Source organism: Mastomys coucha, unplaced genomic scaffold, assembly GCF_008632895.1.
Source record: "Mastomys coucha isolate ucsf_1 unplaced genomic scaffold, UCSF_Mcou_1 pScaffold16, whole genome shotgun sequence".
Classification (NCBI taxonomy): Eukaryota; Metazoa; Chordata; class Mammalia; order Rodentia; family Muridae; genus Mastomys; species Mastomys coucha.
Window position 1 is genome coordinate 51,725,991 of NW_022196898.1, and position 20,471 is coordinate 51,746,461.

General features: G+C 40.9%; 1 protein-coding gene across 8 annotated transcripts in view; it reads right to left on the bottom strand.

Moving 5' to 3' along the window:
- Positions 1 to 20,471, bottom strand: part of Hipk1 (homeodomain interacting protein kinase 1) — a 52,471-nt gene that overhangs the window by 19,333 nt on the left and 12,667 nt on the right. For 7 of the 8 annotated variants that reach the window (XM_031375040.1, XM_031375033.1, XM_031375038.1 and 4 more), the window contains exons 2-7: positions 18,610 to 19,687; positions 10,154 to 10,277; positions 4,524 to 4,643; positions 3,706 to 3,792; positions 1,543 to 1,727; positions 1,082 to 1,244 (exon numbers count right to left, since the gene is read on the bottom strand). In XM_031375040.1, coding sequence (XP_031230900.1) covers positions 1,082 to 1,244; positions 1,543 to 1,727; positions 3,706 to 3,792; positions 4,524 to 4,643; positions 10,154 to 10,277; positions 18,610 to 19,685 — 1,755 coding nt within the window. In that variant the 5' untranslated portion in view covers positions 19,686 to 19,687. The remainder of the gene's footprint in view (positions 1 to 1,081; positions 1,245 to 1,542; positions 1,728 to 3,705; positions 3,793 to 4,523; positions 4,644 to 10,153; positions 10,278 to 18,609; positions 19,688 to 20,471) is intronic. The other variant, XM_031375036.1, reaches the window with a different exon arrangement.

Sequence of the window (20,471 nt, forward strand, 5' to 3'; positions counted from 1 at the left end):
TTGAAATAACTCCCTAATTAAGAAGTTTTCCAGGGCTTGGGACCCACAGCTCAAAAATACAGTAATACAGCGTTTGCCTAGATTCCATGTGCAGAACCAGAAAGCAGTACTATGAAGGTGAGTCAGCACATGAGGAGTGACACATGGTTACGCTGGTGCTGCCTGGGATGACGACACAAAACTCAGCTACTTCTCATCAGCACAGGAGAGTCCACTGAAACTCATAAGCACTTACATTGTTTTAAAAAGTAGACCAAACTAGGAAACTTAGCTTACGTTTTTTATAAACAACAAAAAGATTTTACTTATTAGCAAGCAAATACAATACCTCCTTTTTTTTTTTTTAAGATTTATTTAATGTATATGAGCACACTGCAGCTGTCTTCAGACACACAAGAGGGCATTAGATCCTGTTATAGATAGTCATGAGCCACCATGTGGCTGCTAGGAATTGAACTCAGGACCTTTGGAAGAGATGTCAGTGCTCTTAAATGCTGAGACATCTCTCCAACCCCAACAATACCACCCTTTTAAGATCATTAGTCAAAGAACGCCTTGAATGAAATAAAATCCTATTGAAAAAGAGTAAGTTACTTGACTAAGCTTAGTAAAACTAGCAGCAACAAGTAATTCTACATTTGGAGCTCATACACACTAAGTCTTATAAGGACATGGAGTAAGTCCTGTATTTAAATGCTGACAGCAAATGACTGACAGGTACGTCTAGTTGGTATTCTATTATGTTTTCCATGTAGAAAATTCTTCTTTTCCTAACAAACAAGACTGAATCTGAAACTGACTTTCATTATTACTACATATGTATAATACTTGTGAGGGTGGGCATGTATGTTCCACAGTCTGAGGACAACTTTTGGAAATTAGTTTTCTACCATGACTTTTCATGATCAAACTGAGGTCACCAGGCTCGCATGGCAAGTACTTGTACCTGATGAGCCGGCCGTCTTGCCCAGGCCCTCACACAGAAATGCTTAAGAAGCAACAAAAATCCCAACACAGGACTGGTCTCTCTTACTGCCTCTGCCCACCTAGGCTGGAGTTCCCACAATCCCTCACTGTGTACCTGATTGTGCACTGTGTTGAGCTGGTTGCTGAAGCTCATGGTTAGGTTTGTGCTTGTATTTGGAGCGACATGTGTAGTGAAGGGACTCTTGATCTGACTCACTGTGTCATACATGTGAACCCTCCGCTTGCAGATCTCCATGTTCTGGAAACAGGACTTAACACTGAAAAAGATTAGAAATTCACTAAATGAATGCTGGAGTTAAAATGACAAAAACCTCAAGACAAACACAGAACAAAGTATTTGCTTCCAAATATTTTCAAAAAAAAAGAAATGAGGGTTTTTATAAGAACAAGAAAAACAGACATCACTCTAAGTCTCACAATTTTTCAGATAGAAAAGCACCAGTGAGCCAATGCACGGCAACAAAATCCCTGCTAGTCTGATAGCTCCCTGCTAGTCTGACAGCTCCCAGCCAAGAGCCACGCCATGGCACAGGTCCCAGATTGTCCCATACTCACTGGTTACTGTGTGGAAAGTCCAGAAGGTGAGCCATTGTCACAAACTGGTGGTTAAGAGTTTTCAGAGGCGTGATTCTCTTATCTGCATCAATCGTCAGCATTTTCTTCAGGAGATCAATGTACTCTCTCCGATCTGCTTTCTCTGCCAACATGTCTGTTCCCTCTAAGTCTGTAGACATATTTACCTTTGGAAGCAAAGAAAATTAGAAATATTATATTTCTTGGCTTAAATTAAATAGTAGATTAAGAGCATAGTGTGCCTGTTTTTTTCTCCAAACAAGAAAAAGCATATATTTAATAAATTAAGTTTAATTACAGAAAAATAATTTCCACAGGAAGAAACTCTCTCTCTGCCTATGTGGTACAATAGAGCCAAATTGATTCTTGGCATTAAAATTTTGAAAGACATTCAGCAAAAAGATGTTTGTTATTATTGAAGTAAACAAGTTTCTATTATTGAAAAAATTAAAATGGCATAGTACAAAGTATTTAAATTTGGAATATAGTAAGCATTCTTATGTTGATTGTGGGAGTCAAACTGAGGGTATAGGGCGTGGTGGTAAGCACCCTTACTTGTGATAGAGCCATTTTGTCAGCCCAGAACAAAACTTTAAAATGTAATGTTAGCTATCTTCATTAGCTAACACAATAAGCGGTAAGTGTGAGCTCTTTTATAATTATTTATTTAGTACAGAAAATGAGACAAGAGAGAAACATTTATAACATTCCTCTAAAATAACAAGATCAGTGAGCCAAAACAAAGGAGAATAGAGGCAGGCTGAGTGCTGTTTAAAGGCCTGGGTTACAAGGGTTGCAGATGTTAGAGCCTGGAGACTTTGGAATATTGATAGCCAAGTGTGGTGGCTTTAATCCCAGCACTCAAAGGCAGAGGCAGGTGGATCTCTTTGAGTTTGAGGTCAGCCTAGTCTACAGAGTGAGTTCCAGGACCACCAGAGCTACACAGAGAAACCCTGTCTTGAAACAAAACAAAGCAAAGCAAAACAAAAACAATGAGAAAGAATTTGGAATATCTCCACAGTCTTCATCAATCAGTTTAACAAACTTAACCCAAAAATCCCAACTCTGAAACCTTCAAAATCTGAAAGCTTTCCAGTACCTCTCGGTGCTCTCAGAGCTTGAGATCTTTCAGTTTTAGGAGGTCTCTTCAAAGTATCCTATGGAGGTTTGGTCTATTGCTGTGCATTATAATGCTAAATTCTATTCCCAAAAATCTGGCCTACAAGCTTTTGTTGTACAAACCTTGTTCCTTGTTAAATAAAAGTGACTACAGCTAATAACTGGAGGGATTAGAGGTTTGGACACCTGACTGGAGGAGGAGAGAGAAGGAAGGAGGAAGCCAAGGTGGGGGGAGAGGAACCATGAGCACATGACCAGGAGAAACAGCAAGTATCTGGGGCACACTGCTGGAGAGGCAGCCAGGCCAGCAGTTAGCAGAGTAGACTAGAGGTGACCCCCAGTAATTGTCAAAGCCAAATAAAATAACTGTGGTCTGAGTCTTATTTATTAGTCAGCTAGTCAGGGATAAACTTAGATTGTTAGTACCACAGTATCCACTATTAGGATTCAGATGTTCTTTTGAGACAGGCTGACTCCATGACAGGTTTCAAACTAGCAGTCTAAGAAAAACCCCAAGCTTCAGGAAGCTAGTCAGAAACTTGAAAGTGCCCAACCACCTACCTAGCCAGAAGCAAGGACAATGGGTCAGCAAGTTTCCAGATCTCCCCGGTAACAGGTTCCAGCCCTCACCCCTTGGTAATGGAATGTCCTCAAAGATGGAGTAAGATAAAGGCCACCTACCCCGGACTTCCTCAGTAGCAATTTCCAGCCCTCAAGCCCCAGGTAATGGAATGCCCTTAGAGATGGAGTAAGATAGAGGTCACATACCCCAGAATCACTTAACGCGCTTTAAATCTAGCCTGCGAGCTCATTTGGTTGTCTCTCCATTTTCATTTTAGAATGAGAGACCCCTGCATGCTGGTCTTCTGCTTTTGCACACTATTTATGTCTGAGGTATCATTCTTCTGTGAAAAACAGACCCTTACACTTTTAACACATGGCAAAATATTAGCACATATAATTATCAAAAATGTCTCTAACGATGCATATATAAACTCCTGCCTCTCTGAAGCATGTCGCACTTACCTGAGCCATGTCATCTAAACAGTTAAAAATGTACTTCCGAGCTTCTTTTGACTTTATTCCGGTCTCCAATTCATGTTCTTCGGGTGTCTATAAAACATGAATTTTCAAAAAACTCTACATAATTTTCACATTTTTAATTTAATCTGAAGCCAGAATACTGAGAATGTATTGTACGGTGTCAACTACAGAAGGCAAAGATAGCAACCTGAAAATCTTGCAGTGGAGAGGTGTGACCTTACTATTATACTGGGCCATCCTTTCAGCAATTCTAAACAGGGTTGTGGGTCATGCTACACAGCACTGAAGGTCAGGTGAACAGGATGCTATTTTCTCTTAAAGCTTTTAGGGCATGGACAGCGTACTCCAATACTATCAGGAGGTAACTAGATTTTTCACACTGAAAGAGTAGGCTCAAAATTAAAGGCTCTTATTTCAGGAAACCTCCAAGGCCTGAGCGTGAAGAGTTAAAAGTGAGATCTCTATGGCAGCCATTACTACACTTCCCTAGTTCCCACAACACTTACTGAAGAGTCAGGAGCGAGTTCTCTGTGGCTGTCATCACTACACTTCTCCAGTTCCCCTCAGCTACTGATCCTAATTATGCAGCACAGCCTCAGCCAGCTGAACTGGCTTCATTATCTTGGTTTTTATCCAAGCATAAGGCTAAAGGGATATAATAAAATAATTTTTCAAGGGGTTCTCTCCTATAAACATACCCCTCCCCCACTTCCCCTCCTCTAAGTGAAGAAATTATTCACTAAAATCTAATTCAAAGTTGGGGTACAGAAATGGGCTGTACAGTAGGAAGATAGACATACCTTAAGCCTCCACAGTGGGTACCCCAAATTAGGATCTCTGTTGAAAAACCTGGTTGTTTTTGTTCCAGCACTGAGAAGATATTCAGCTGGCAGGCCTTGTGTTTGTGAAATATAACGAATCTGAAACATCAAAACCACCAAACATCAATTTCAAGTGGAAAAAATTATCAAAAGCTTTTACACTGAAATATTAACTCTGGCCAGAAAAGGGGTGTGTCGTGAAGAAATTAACTCTCTGACCAACACAATTGAAATGCACCTGTAAACAATCTATACGCAGAATGCACAGCCATAGGAATAGCCAACTATTTCCTTAGTAACTACTGTAAAGAACTATTTTAAACAAAACTCAGCTTTGAAATATTTTTAGTGCAATCTTTTTTCTCTTATGTTAGACTTTTAATTTAAAAAGTTGCAACAAACAAAACAAACAAACACAACAAACCTAGATTTCTGGAACAGACCAGAGCAGTTTCCAGGTCAGAATAAGTAATGAAAAGCCTGGAGCAGTGCAGGAGCAGGGGAAAGCCCGGATGCAGCTAAGAGGTGCAGAGGACCCAGTCGGTCGGTACAGCCTTGTGTGTGCATGTCACATGTGCGTGTGACACATATGCAAACTACCTGGGAACTGTGGGCACTACTAGAGCAACAGTTCCAGTTAAGAACCCCGAGGATCTGGGTTCAGTTCCCAGCATCCACAGGGCATTTCACAATGGTTAACTCCAGTTCTAAGGGCCCCGATGCCTCTACTGGCACATATGGCTTACAGACAGACATGTAGGCAAAACACTCAAACTATACACATTTAAAAATAATTTATCAATTGCACTTTGCAGTTATCAGCATGTAATTTTTCTTAATGTCTTTCTTAATCTACAGCCTGTGTTAGGACAAACAACATTTTTTTACTCAATGAGTTCCTGTACTAACCCAAATAGAATGGCTGTCCTGGATGAATCAAAGACCCTAAATGTAAGAATTTAGAATTATAATGCTATCAAAAGAAAACTAATAGGGAAGCTGTATGATACTAGATATTTTTCTTGGATATAATGTCAAAAATTACAAACAAAGGAAGAAAAAACAGGCAAACTAGGCTTCAAAGTAAAAACTGTGTTCCAAATGCCAATCAATCTGAAGAGGAGCCCACCGAGTGGGAGGAGCCCACAGAGTAGAAGGAGCCCATAGAGTGGGAGGAGCCCATAGAGTGGGAGGAGCCCACCGAGTGGGAGGAGCCCAGAGTGGGAGGAGGCGTGGGAAAATCCCACTTGGCAAGGATTGATACTTAGAGTAGAAAGAGCTACAACTTAGCAACTAAAAACCAACAACCACAGTAAAAAATCAGCAATGAACCTAAATAGACATAAAATATTCAAATGTTCAAGAAGGGCATGGAGAAAGATGCCCAGCATCACTAACTGGTAGGGAAATGTAAATCTAAAGAGCAACATATCACACTCACAAAGGTAACTAATCTTAGAAAAAGAATTAAAACACTCAAGTACTGCTGGTGAAATGTTGAGGCCTCTTCCCAAAATATTTAGTGGCCCTTCAGAAAGGTAAATACTGTTACTCTATGACCTAGCAATTCCACTTCCAAGCTATATATGCAAATGTAGGATTTTTGTCATTTGGCAAAATAATTACCTAGCACGTGTAAGGCTCTATGTAGCACTATTAAACCAAAGGGAAAAAGAAGGAAGGAAAGATGGACACTGAATATTTGCTCAGTGTTCACAGAAGCATTACTCATGGCAGGCAAATGTAGTGATCCTCCTGTATATTGTTACTAACAGATGAATAAACAAAATGTGGTGTGTACACACAATGGGACAGCACTGAGCCATAAAAAGTTGCCACGTGATGGCGGTATTTGAGGCATAAACTTCAAGGAAAGTCAGTCTCCTGCCTCCGCACCGTCACCTGGCACCCCAAACTTAGAGGTAGCCCAGATATGTCCTTGTACTTGTGTGCTAGGGGCCTACCAAGATATCATTTCTTAACAGTTAGAAAAAGAAAATTCAGACATTGCTCTCTGACCTTCACCAATGTTCCAACGTCCTAGTGAAACCCGGGTTTGGAATGTTAAGCCATCCAAACTAATTGCCTTTAGCTTTGTGGGTAGGACATTGACGTTCACAGAACGAGAGACTTATCCCAGGACAAGGTCAAGTAAAATCCTCATTCACTACAGCTGAACCACTCCTAGGAATTAGCAAGAGACTGTCTCTACTTCCCCAAAAGATTAGCATAGTGGGTGTTTTACCTAAGATGGGCGGGACCTTAATCTGAGAGAGAGAGAGAGAGACAGAGAAAGAGAAAAAGAGAGAGAGAGAGAGAGAGTCTACAGCACTGAGCATTCTAGATTAAGGAGTCGACATTCAGCATTCGGACTCGCTTGCACTCAGACTAGAACCAGAACTTAGGTGGACTAGGACTTATATCTATGCAGTCCGTAGCCCCCCCCCCCCACCCAGAGCGCTTGAGCCCGGGGGGGGGGGGGGGGGTGCAGCACCAGTCAAGATTCAAGAGATTGAACATTTGAGATTCGAGTTTCTACCCTCCTGGCTGGAGCACCTGCAGCCCCCCCCCACACTCTGGCTGGGCCCATGCGGCCCGAACATGCTCGGAGCCCGGGGGTGTTGCGCCAGTCCAGATGAGATGGCTGATGTTTTAAATCCAGTGTGTTTTAGATGGCCTCAGATGTGCCTCGACTACTGAGCTGCCAGATTTTTCAGTTCTCTCTTTTGCAATGATTGTAAAAGCCTCATGTCATTTTGAGAAATACACTCAGACCTTACACCACTCATGTCAAGTCTGTTTGTCAAAGCCGAATCCCCGTGCACACCTGGCCAGAACCCATCGTCCCACGGAACAAGGGTCCCCGTAAGAAACCCCAGTCTGTGGCAAAAAGTGATGCTCTGATACAAGTAAAGTACGTTTGTCATAAAATAGCACACTTTCTATGTGATGAATATTTATGATATGTCAGAGTAGGCAGATTTATATAGAGAAAGAATAGATTAGAGCTAAGAGGAACTGAAAAGTTTGGAGGATAAAATTAATAGCTAATAGATTCTAGATGTCATCGAATGACAGAATGTTCTAAAACTGACAATGGCTGTGTATTCCTGTAAACACACTAAAAAAACATCAATCTGTACACTTCAAATGGTTGGTAGTATGTAAATTCTAACTCTATAACATTATCTTTATAAAAGCAAACAAAAATTCTTAGTTGGACCCTGCTATATGAATCCTTTTGTATAGCCCAGATGGACCAAAATAATCTATTCCCAATCCTGCTCACCAGCAGTATCCTATTTATTTGGCCCAGGCAAACTACTTCCTCCTACCTCCCATCAACATATTACACAGAAATTTACACAAGGACCATATCCTTTTCTTTACAAGGAAAGCTCCGGTCACTACCTCTGCTTCTAAATTCAATTGTACTTGTTTCCAATTCCTAGGAACGTTATGCCACTTGAACTGGTGCCACACAATAGTTAGACTAGGAACTATATTCCTGGAGGCTCTAATTGCTTGGAGCAGGATCCACAAATCCCCTCAAGATGTCTTAAAAACAAAGTGTGTCTGTCTGGTGGGCAGAATCTACAGCTTCCATTAGATCCTCAAAAGGGTCTTAAAAGGACTGAGAATGTTCTGGTTCAATCATGATTATGAAGTGCATCATTTCCTACCCCTTGTACTTTTTTCTTGTAGATTAGAAAGCCAATTTGTTTCTTGCAAGGTATAGGAAAGATTAAAAACTTACAAAGCATGGCATAACCGGTTACTTATGAACACCCTATTCATAACTCATTCCAAGTTAGTTCAAAAAGGAGACAGAGTTCAATGGTAAGAGAAAACAAAGTTTTGCCTTTTTACTTTCTAATTATAAATAATTATTTCTCAAACACAAACAAACAGGCTACAGGCTGAAGAAATGGAAGTCTTTACTATTAAAGAGCTGCCAATATTGTGTAGCCTTTTTTTTTTGTTTGTTTTAAGAGCAAGAAATGGGAATTCATATTATTTCCACAGCCAAGCTTTCTTGAATGATGTATCAATTTCTTTAGAAATAGCAGCTTGTCTTACACATTAGCATTATTTTCAGTTCATCAGTTAGTGGCACACACCTGGAATCAATCCCATCCAGTACTTGGGAGAGGCCAGAGGATAAGGAGTTCAAGGCCAGTCTCCACAACACAGTAAATTCAAAAGCTATTTTCTAACTCAGATGATAGCTCCCATAAAGCCTGTGTCAGAAGAGAGCTAATCTGCATGCAGCCTTCAGGACCTAACATGTAATAAAGTAACGTGAGCACTGAGTGAGCCAAGAGTTTACCCTAAACTCCAGGGAAGCCGTACTTTACTTTCATCTCTAAACCCATAAGACACAGTTGACTAAAATCAGAGTTAATCAGTACAGAGCTAGAAGAATGCCAATCATAGGAAATAAAAAATAAAATGCTTGTTTATCACAGAGATGAAGACATAACTCTAGACCAAATGGGTGGTAGAGGAAAAAAATTGTTTTTGCTTTCAAGACAGGGTTTCTCTGTATAGACCTAGGTATTCTGGAACTCACTCTGTAGACCAGGCTAGCGTAGAACTCAGAGATCCACCTGCCTCTGCTTCCCAAAGGCTGGGAATAAAAATGTGAGGCACCACTGCCTGGCCAAAAAAAAAAAGTTTGAATCTTCAGTAACAATTAGACTCCTTTTCCTCTATCTAAACACTGTTAGCACATTTCTTTCTCTAGAATCTATTGCACTAGCAACTACAGCTGATCAACCCTTGAACAACACAAGGGTGAAGACACGAATGCTCCATCCTGTATTATAGTCAAAGTCTTGCACATACATCTTCCAAACCAGTGTTGGGTATCAAATTCAGCTCTCTCATGTTAGACAAGTGCACTGTCACTGAAGCTTCATTTCCGCCCTGATTTGGATACCCCAAACTTAATTGTTAATCACCTAGTGTTAGGCAGAAACCTTACCAAAACTATAAACAGGTGATTAACACATAGCACAGGAGATTTTCTAGCTATCAAGACAGAGTGCTTATAACTGAATGCTCACCACCCTGAGTTCAGTCTAATACCAAGAGGTGGCTGCCAAATGGCTACAATAGCACAGTATACACCAAGTTAGGGTTTAGCACCACACTGTCATTTTTGAGTTTCTGTTTAAGAATGGTTCAGGCTTTTAATCCTATCCCTCATACTAGTCTACAAAGTCACAGTGAGTCTTAGGGCTGGGCAGAGACCAGGTCTCCAAAAAAAAAAGAACGGCATCACAGGTGGCTGTATGTGTAAGTTTTCAGAAAGCTTTAACCTTTAAACTAGATTTGTAAAGGGGAATGATGTAATTACAATCTCAAAAATAAAAGAAGTATTTCTTAAAAAGAATATATTTGTACATATTTTTGGTAGGTAATAATATAGTAGACAATTTGTCAACATCTATTTTATGCACTTAGGACACCCTTAATTTTTTCAGTATTCCTGTGCTGTGTGGTCTGTCTTTTTCAAACTATTGTGAAAGCACTGTCTGTCTGTGTGGAGCTGTGCAGTCTGAAGGTGTGCTGCCTTCCATGTCCATACAAATAAGCACTCTTACCTGATCGTATTCTGAAGCACCAGGATAAAGAGGCCATCCCAGGAACAACTCAGCTATTACACAGCCCAGAGACCACATGTCAATAGCTTCACAGAAAGGTAATCCAAGAATAATTTCAGGAGCTCTATAACAAAACACAAAGTTATCGGATAAAATAAACATTACTTGGGGAAATTAACTATGGTCACTAAATTCTGCTGCAGTGTCAGCAACAGGCATATTTGTTTAAGGGAACTAAAAACCAACCATCAGTACACAACTATTCAGTCAAAACTCTAGGGCCTGATGTGTTTCAGAATTCACCAGGGTTTTTTGTTTGTTTGTTTGTTTGTTTGTTTTTTGTTTGTTTTGTTCTTTTTTTTGAGACAGGGTTTCTCTGTGTAGCCCTGGCTATCCTGGAACTCACTCTGTAGACCAGGCTGGACTGGAACTCAGAAATCCACCTGCCTCCGCCTCCCAAGTGCTGGGATCAAAGGCATGTGCCACCACGGCCGGGCTCAGAATTCACAAGTTTTGAACTGCAGAAAGCTAATATAGAACATAATCTACATACCCCATAATCTCACTGGAGTTCATGACAGTGCCACATAACTGAACACATTAATATCTGTTTTTAATATTAGAGTTATAAATAAAAGATCATAATTTTTCTTCTGAGCGTCTTAGTTGTTTTACTATCTTCATCTTAAAATGATTTCTGAAAAGATGATAATTGCAGCAGACTCAAAAGCCATCCTACATGAGTTTGAACTAAAGCTCATCATTTAATAGCTGTCACCATTTAACTTCCACTCTGTGCCTTGGGTTCCTGATAGAGAATACAGACAGTAGCACACAAAGTCACTACAAAGTTTAAGTAAATTAGTAAAGTCTTGGGCAAGGCATGGCCCACAATAAGCATATGGAAATGCTATTGTAAAATAACTATTATTAGAGTACCATTATTTTTAGTTTTAAAGCTATACTTTTATAAATTTCATTTTCATTAATGTTTCAAGTATAGTAACCCATAAACGAAAAGCTCTCAATAGATAAACACAAACCGAACAAGGACAGACTTGCCTAAAACTACAGTTAGTAACTGATAAACTTACTCAAAAATCTGACTCCAGAATTAAATATACCATGCTAACTTTCAATACATAAATGGTACCTACATTCACATCTCCATAAATGTATCTGGAATGGTGGCATGCATAAATGGGCTTTCTCATTCCATGATTAAGAGGACGGGGCACACAATGTGAAATGGATCAAAAGAAAAGTCAAGCCTGTAGACCTGAGTTCTACCCCAAGAGTCCATATGGTCGGAGAGAAACAACCTCCACAAGTTACCTTCTGACCTCCATATATGTTTCCCCCATGTATAAACTAAAAAACTAGCAAAACCACTGAAATCAACAGGCAGTGGTGGTGCACGCCTTTGATCCCAGCACTTGACAGGCAGAGGCAGGTGGATTTCTAAGTTCGAGGCCAGCCTGGTCTACAGAGTGAGTTCCAGGACAGACAAGGATATACAGAGAAGCCCTATCTTGAAAAACCAAAAAAAGCAAAAAAACAAAACAAAAAAAAAACCAAAACACCAAAATCTTAACTTCCACTGGGCAGTGGTGGTACACACACCTTTAATCCTGGCACTTGGGAGGCAGAAGCAGGTGGATCTCTGTGAGTTCAAGGCCAGCCCGGTCTACAGATCAAGTCCTAAAGCCAGCCAGGACTATACAAGGAAGTCAGGTCTCAGAAAAACAAACAAAACAACAACAACAACAACAGGCCCACCGATTACTACTATGGCTGGGCTTTGGTCATCTACTGTTTGATATTTTGAAACAGGGTCTTGCTATGTAGCCACATTCTGTTTATGACCCAGGGTGACTTTGAACTTGGGATTCTCCTGGCCTGCCTAGTGCTAGACCTATTAAGCATGCATCACCATGACTTGCCTAGGATATTTTCCCAAAAAGGTAGCTTCTACAAGCAATTAAACATCAATATCTTTAGGAAATGGGTAGATTGGGAGACTCTCAGAGATTCTAAGCCATTTTCTGATCCTTACCTTGAAATATTAGAAAATCTAGGCCTTTCAAACTCATTCTGCTAGACAGCTAGAGTAGAACAGCTAATAACAGTTTTTGTAGCATTTGGTATGAATTTCAGTATTGTTCATTAAAAAAAAAAAAAAAAAACCAACCAAACAACCCTATAGCTATACCCCTACTGGGTATGCTTGCACATTCCTGAAATTCCAGCAGGAGGACCACTGCAAATCTGAGGCCCACCTGGTCTATGGTCTACATTGTAGCTCTAAGACCTGTCTATAAAAACAACAAAAAACAAACAAACAAAAACACCAAAGAAACAAAAAAATAAAAGAGAGAAAAAGGAGAAAAGTGTTGTGTAATGTTGCAAGCAACTGCAGCCATTTATGACAGATGGAATTTCACAATTCAATTAAATTCTAACCATTATAGTATGTTTTTATGATTACAGAAGCCTGATAGGAACATTAATAAAGCTGAGAATGAGAGTGCCCTGAAAAAAAATATAAAAGCTTTTCTAAAAGGGAAAAGGGAAAAAATATCTTACTTTTAGTGTGCAGCAACATTAATTTCCAAGTTCATGACAACACCAGAAATAGCTGGCAGGGCAAGTGGACATGACTTGGTGCCAAAATAAAAACCGGCTGAGAACATTCCAAAGCAGCAGCCGAGCAGCGGAAGTTTTAGCAGAGGTTTTAGCAGAAGTTTTAGCGGCCGCCTTACAAGATGACAGTTTTGAAAAGGTAGATCAGGAGGAATGGCCAAAAAACACAGTTTAACAGGAATTCCAGCTTTTTCGAACAACAAAACAAAACAAAGGAAGATTAGGTGGAATCTGGAATCATCCAGTCTCCCGGTTCTGGCTAGTTCTGGAATGACAAAAGCAGCTAAGGATTATTGGGGAGACCTCACACAAGACAGCAAGCTTCCCTCACACAAAGGCAAGCCCTAAAGAAAACCTCAGGATTTAAACTAAAGAAAAGGTATACAGATAAAAGAGGACTGAGGTGGGGGGAGGAAGGAAGGCAGGAAGGAAGGCAGGAAGGAAGCAGGAAGGAGATAGGAAAAGGAAAGAAAGGAAAGCTTCAGTGGGTGCTTGTCATCACTTGGACCTAAAAATAAAAAAATATTCACCTTAACTTCTAGGAGTGAGAATGGGGCCTTTTCCCCTTTACTGAAAAATGACATCATTAACCTCTGAGTTGAGATTACAATAGTTGAAATTATTTTCACTGTACTTTCCTCTTGGCTTTCTTTAATTTCTCTACTCTCAGTATAAAGTCTAAGGAGGGGTAAGTGATAGGGAGCATTTTTAACAAGCACAAGGCCCTGAATTTGATCCTTAGTACTGGGGAAAAAAAAAGTCTATGGACATGAAAAGCCTGGTTGTATTGTACTCTCTGTGTAAGAAGGGTGAGACACACACACACCTATGGTCCCAGCACTTAGGAAACAGAAGTGGGAGGGATGAGTATTTAAAACCAGCCCAGCCACAACTGCGGTTCTGTCTCAAAAATAAAATAAAATAAAATAAAATAAAAAAAGGAAGAGTTAGGTAATTACTCATCTGTTTCAGCTCTAAAATTGTAATAAACATAAGGCAATAAAAGACTACTCAAGGGCAGGAGAAAGCTGGAGGTGCAACAACCATGACGCTGTTTACTTCAATAGGAAAATACTATCATTGTGCTTTGGAAGTAGTGGGTCACACGCCCTAGAGCACTGGTTCTTAACCCGTGGGGCGTCACCTCCTTGGGGTCTCAGATATCTTACAAATATGATATTTTCATTACAATCCATAATAGTAGCAAACTACAGTTATGAAGTAGCAGCAAAAATAATTTTATGGTTGGTGGTCACCACAACATGTGTAAATGTATCAAATGATAGCAGCATCAGGAAAGTTGAGAACTTAGAGGGTACAACCCCATGCTTAAAGCACAAACACTGGGGCATAATTACAAGAGCCAAGTGGCAGAACAGCAGCCCCTGCAGGTTCATCTCACTTTCAACTTCTTTATACTGAAAAGCTCCTCCAAGGTCAGAAAGCCCTTGTTCATTGGCATCCACAGCAAGCTGAGCACAAATCATTCTCTGGTTGTTTTCATGAACACACAGTTTCTTTCTTCCCATCTGAGGCACCAAACCTACTTATTTACCAGATTAGAGATGTTACATAAAGTCCGACTTCCTGCATCTGTGGCTTAAGATGTAGTAACTGTAGTTTCACTGTTACAGGAAATTAGATTGTTTGTATCGAATAAATTAAGCTATACTTTTCTCTTCTAGGCAGTGTCCGCCCATAAATAACAAAGTGATCTGAGCTTGAAATAAATACTAGCTAGTTTGTTTAAGAGTAAAGCATTGGGACTGTTAAGTGTGGCAAAGTTCTGTCCCTAAACTTCAAGCCCCAAAGACAGCAGCTTTGCTTGGAGTAGTGCACATTTAACAGGCTAGAGAAACATTTCCAGGGCCTGGATCATTTTGTCATGCCTATGGCTAACAGTGTGGTAAATTTCTGCCAAATAGGCAGTAGCTGAGCATGCTTATCATCAGGACAAAGCAACATAAACGTAAAAGAAGGGTGAGAAAGCTGGATTTGAAGGCAGCTTCACCATCTCAAAGGGTTTCACAGAGATTTGCAAAAGACAAGAATCTAAGGTGTTAGTGAACTCTGACAACAAAGGCATATGGGGACGCTTAAGGCACACAGAAGAGAAACTGGTGGCAAGGAGGGCTGCCGGCACAGCTAGCTCTTCTGCCTGCCTCAGCCTCAGCATCAAGTACTACTGTGAGACAACAGAGCACACAGGGAAATCCTAGCCCGGGTCACAAACCCTGGACTCTGAGCTGCATGCACAGTGATGGTGTGGGAACAGAACGAACTTTTAAGAAGTACTTCCTCTTGAAAGTATTCTTAAAGCCAACAGCTAAATTCGTAAGAACAACAACACTTTAAAACTTAGGAAACCTTATTTTTTTGTAAAAATCAAGAGCAAACTTAAAAGGATACGAAAAAGGCCAAAGAGTAGCAAGCTAACACTAAAAATTAGCCCCATGAATTGGCGATCAGAGAAAGGCTAAGCGGGGTAGCCTGTCCCACACTCACTGAGTTTTTATGTAAAAATCTAGCCAAAAATGATCTTGTAACATAACTTGCATCTCCTTTTGTTCTGCCTTTTTCAGTTTTAAAGCTGCTTACTTATCTCTGAGAGTACGCACAGTTACTGAACACCTGCACACACAGAAGTCTGACTGAGCGGATAAACTCCTGCCAGATAAGCTCCTGCTCACCTCCCAGGTCAAGGGGGAGGGGGGCAGCACCGGCTCTTTAAGACCCCTGTAAGCATGCGGTGTATTTGTGCTATATAGGGTGCGGGGGGGGGGGTGTTACTCAAAGGGGATCAGAAGCAAATGTAGTTGGAGCCTAAATATCCCAAGTCATAAATAAACTGAAGTGAAATTTTCAAAATTAGCCTAGATTGCCAAGAGCAGCATGAAACCAGAAACCACAGGCCCTCCCAGAGTTCCTTTCAAGTAAAACAGGTCATAGTTTTACAAAAACTATGAAGATTTTTTAAGTGAGAATGTATTAAAACACTATCATTAAAATGTCAGTACTGCGAGGCAGTGGTGGGGCACACCTTTGATCCCAGCACTTGGGAGGCAGAGGCAGGCAGATTTCTGAGTTCGAGGCCAGTGTGGTCTACAGAGTGAGTTCCAGGACAGCCAGGGATACACAGAGAAACCCAGTCTTGGAAAAAAAAAAGGCAGTACTGCACTACCCAAGGAAATTTGCAATGTCAGTTACTTTTATTAAATTCTATAATTTTTTTGAAGAAAAAAAGAAAAATCTAATCTTAAATATATATGGTCAAAGGTACCAAGCCCACTCAATGGAGGAACAAACAGTTTCTAGAGCAAAGGTCATTGTGTGAACTAAACAATCACATGGAAAAGAGTTAAATTCGACCATCACCTTAAACAATAAAGATTGAACAAGGTGCAGTAGCCCATGCCTGCAGTCCAAGCACTTAGAATGAGTGCTGAGGCAAGGAGAAGTGCTGACTTCAAAGCCAGCCTGAGTTACTGAGTGACAGGCCAACCAGAGTTATACAGCAAAACCTTGTCCCAAAATGAAATAGCTAAATGGAATACAGTCAAAGACTGTAGAAGCAAATAGGAGTTAAACTACATGACGATGGATTTGTAACGATGACACTGAAGAAGAATAAACAGAAAAAAAGTAGTCAAACCAGACTTTACCAAGGTTCAGAACACCTGTGCATTACACACTACCCACAGGTTCAGAACTATAAAAGGAGACAAAATATTTGAAAATCACATCTATTAATGTCTAGAATGTATTTTTTTAATTTCTAAAACTTAACAAAATCAACTAAAAATTTAGTCAGAGGAATTGAGTGAATATTTCTCTAAACAAAGTATAAGGACATGAAAAATTGTTAGTATCACTAATTAGGAAAATGTAAATCAAAACTTCCTGAGACACCACTTTATACTCAAAAAGAGAGCTACTTTAAAAATACACAGAAAATAACAAGTGTTGGAGGAAACATGGAGAAACTGGGACTCCCATGTGCTGCTGGTAGGAATGGAAAAAGTCTAGTAGATTCTCAAAGCTACTACGATTCTCTAGGGCCTAGCAAGTCTGCCCCGAGATCTAAAGGCCTGAAAATAAGAACTGAGACACATGGACAGCAATGGTCACAGCAGCAGCTTCACAGGAGCCCAAAGGTCGTAACAAGTGCCTTTTTTTTTTTTTTTGGTTTCCCCTAGGCAGGGTTTCTCTGTGTAGCCTTGGCTGTCCTGGAACTCACTCTGTAGACCAGGCTGGCCTCGAACTCAGAGATTCACCTGTCTCTGCCTCCCAAGTGCTGGGATTAAAGGCGTGTGCCACCACTGCCCTGCCCAAGTGCCTTTTTAAATCAGAGATGGATAAACAAACGTGGTAAGTACAAACAATGAAACATTACTCAACCTAAGAAGGAATGGCATCTAGATGAGTGCTACAGAATAGATTAACCTCAAAGTCATAGGATCTAGGGATGGAGCTGGTGAGATGGCTCAGTGTTTGGGAGCACTGACTGCTCTTCCAGAGGACCAGGGTTCAAATCCTAGCATCCACATGGTAGCTCACAACCATCTGTAACTCCAATGCCAGACGACTGGATCTTGCCTCTGCTGGCACCAGGTACACTCTTGGTATACAGATGCACATACTGACAAAACACTCATAAACAAAAATAAAATAATAAATAAACCAGATAGTAAATCCACTAATCCACTCAGGCAGATCTCTGTGAGTTCAAGTCTAGCCTGGTCTACATAGAAAGTTCCAGGCTAGACAAGGCTACACAGTGAGACCTTGTCTCTAAAAAAAGACACCTCCCTCAAAGGAAAAAAAGAAAACATATTTTGTGGTTGATTATTTTTGGTGGAGGTTTTTATTTTAGGGTAGGGGATATTAAACTCAACCTCGAACAGGCTAGGCAAGCCCTGTATCTATCTCTAAGCTACATACTCCCACACACATTTTTTTGGTTTTTTTTTTTTTGGTTTTGGTTTTGGTTTTTTGCCCCACCCATGCTTATTTCTTAACTGGACACCTGTATGATCAATATTCAACATATATGTGTGTATGTATGTGTATATATATATATATATATATATATATATATATATATAATTAGATATCAGATTAAGATTAATAACTAGATTAAAGACCTGAAAAATAAAAGAATATTTTAAAGCCTTGGTTATAGTACACACAAAATTGTGTATACAGCATTTAAGTACTGTTACAAGAATTTTAATATAATAAAAGGACCTTGTATTAAAAGTACTAAGCTAGAAATGAAAATCACTAATGCACTTAGGTCAAACTATACTGGGATAACTAAGTAAATTCAAAATCTTGTAGAAAATGTTCAAACAGAAGACCACAGCAATTTTCTAATACACTTTTTGCTATCAGAAAAACAAAAACAAAAACAAAAAAACAGAATAAACTGCTTCTAAGATTAAACCTAAAGATATTCCCAAAACATTTTACGTGCAAAGGTATGAGCTGAGGAAAAGACAACGATCTCTGTGGAGATTGATCATCTCTGCACAGTCCTTCAAGTCGGGTTACTTAGATGTAACGGTAGTCAAGAATGAACCAGATACTAGCACAACTCAGCAACCTGCAGAATTAATGTTATTTGCTAGTACTAAATAGAATTCCAGCAAGAATTGAGTGTTACTTATAGGAACTCCACATACACATGTAAGCTGAAACAAATCCTGCTGCCATCTTGGAATCTAGAAATAAGTAGACTCCTGGTAGAATAGTTACAGTTCTATGCTATGCATGTTAAACACAAGGACAGATCTCCAGTATTTTGCACTTGCCTGTAGTAGCGTGATTGCAGGTAGGTTGAACACACGGCTTTGGAAACATGACTAGCAGAGCCAAAGTCAATGACCTTTACTCGGTAGGGTTGGCGAACTGGATCGACTAGCATTATGTTTTCAGGTTTAAGGTCGGCATGAATCAGACCAAGACTCTTCAGCTTCATCAGGGCTGTGGCCACCTGCTGCAAGATTGGTCTTATGTACTTGAGTGGCAGTGGGCTAAACTTGTTCTGCTTTAGAAAATCGTACAAGTTCTGCTCCAGCATCTCAAACACAAGGCAGGTATGATTCTTGTGCTGAAAACACTCATAAGAACGGACAAAATTATACTCATCAGCATTTTCACTGCTTAGGCGAGAAAGGATGCTCACTTCAATCTGTCCTTGTCTGGCATAGGAGGGGTGGTTTTTCAAGATCTTAATGGCTACAATTTCCTTGGTGCTCCGCTTCCAGCACTTTGCCACCTGTCCAAATGTCCCTCGGCCTAGGAACTCCAGGACTTCATAGCTGTTGGTCATAGAGCAAAGGATCTCATGCTGGACCAGCTGGTAATCCCCTTCTCCGCTGGAACTGCTACTCTTGGTGGTCACAGTGGTGGTCGTGGCAGCAGCACCCACCACGGTTCTGTTCTGCAGCATGAGAGGGGGATGTTCTTCTATGATCTGCACGCTACCGTTGCTGTCCACTTCCTCACTCTTTCTCTTCAATCCACATTTTTGATATGGCTCAAGCAAAGAAACGTTGCTCCTGTGAGTCAGGGTCTGGCTGCTCTGGAAGGTTGCCGTGGCGGCACTGCCTGAGCTATCAGCAGCTGTTACCACAATATGCTCCACTGCAGGGGCTGGGAGGAGGAGGCCCTGCTCGTAAGCAGGAATACTGAAATTTGCTACCTGGTGAGAGGAGCTTGCTTGCCCTTGTGTAGCTGGGAGGGTTTTGCTGTGGGTATAATATTTGTCGTTACTGCTCTGTCCTGAAACATCCCAGCCAGAGGGCTCTATTTTCAGTTTCTTTGCACTGCAGAAGGCACTCGACGACACTGATGGGGGGTCAAACACCTGCAGCTGTGATGCCATACCTACATGGAGAGAAGGAAGAATGAGACCGCAGGGCTCACAGGGCGAAGCTCACCAACAGCACATGTGACAACACGGGTAGCTGATACAACCACACAGTACTGTCTCTCTCCTCTCAAAAGCAAACTGAGTCTCAACTGACATTCACACATACAGTGTCCACGCTGTGCCAAAGTGAAGGCTAACTACTCTGTACATACAAGTCAAACCTAAAACAGTGTTCTGTTCTCCAACACTGGGAAAACTGCCACTGACCAAAAGAACTCGACCAGGCTGATGACCACGTGGGGTCAGAGGATCTTCTGAAGAAGTTACTCTACAGAAAGCTACTCTTAAGACAGGGTCGGGGTAAGCACAGCTCAGTGCTGTGCCGACAATCCCAACAACCTGAGTTCTCTTCCCAGACACTCATGGACGAAGGAGACGGGTGACTCCTACAAGCTGTCCTATGGCCTCCACAGTCTTACCATGACATACGTGAAATCATGCTGGACTACACAGTGAATGAAAGGCAGAGGGGTGGGGGTGGGAGTGGGGAGAGGAGGGAGAGCAGTCCAACTGCCCCTCAATAGCCTACCGAGCCCAAGGACAGTAAGCCAAAAGACTACACTCAAAGCTGTTTAGAGAATAAAGCCCAGGGCTGGAGAGATGGCTCAGCGGGTAAGAGCACACTGACTGCTCTTCTGAAGGTCCTGAGTTCAAATCCCAGCCACCACATGGTGGCTCACAACCATCCGTAATGAGATCTGACGCCCCCTTCTGGTGCGTCTGAAGAAGCTACAGTGC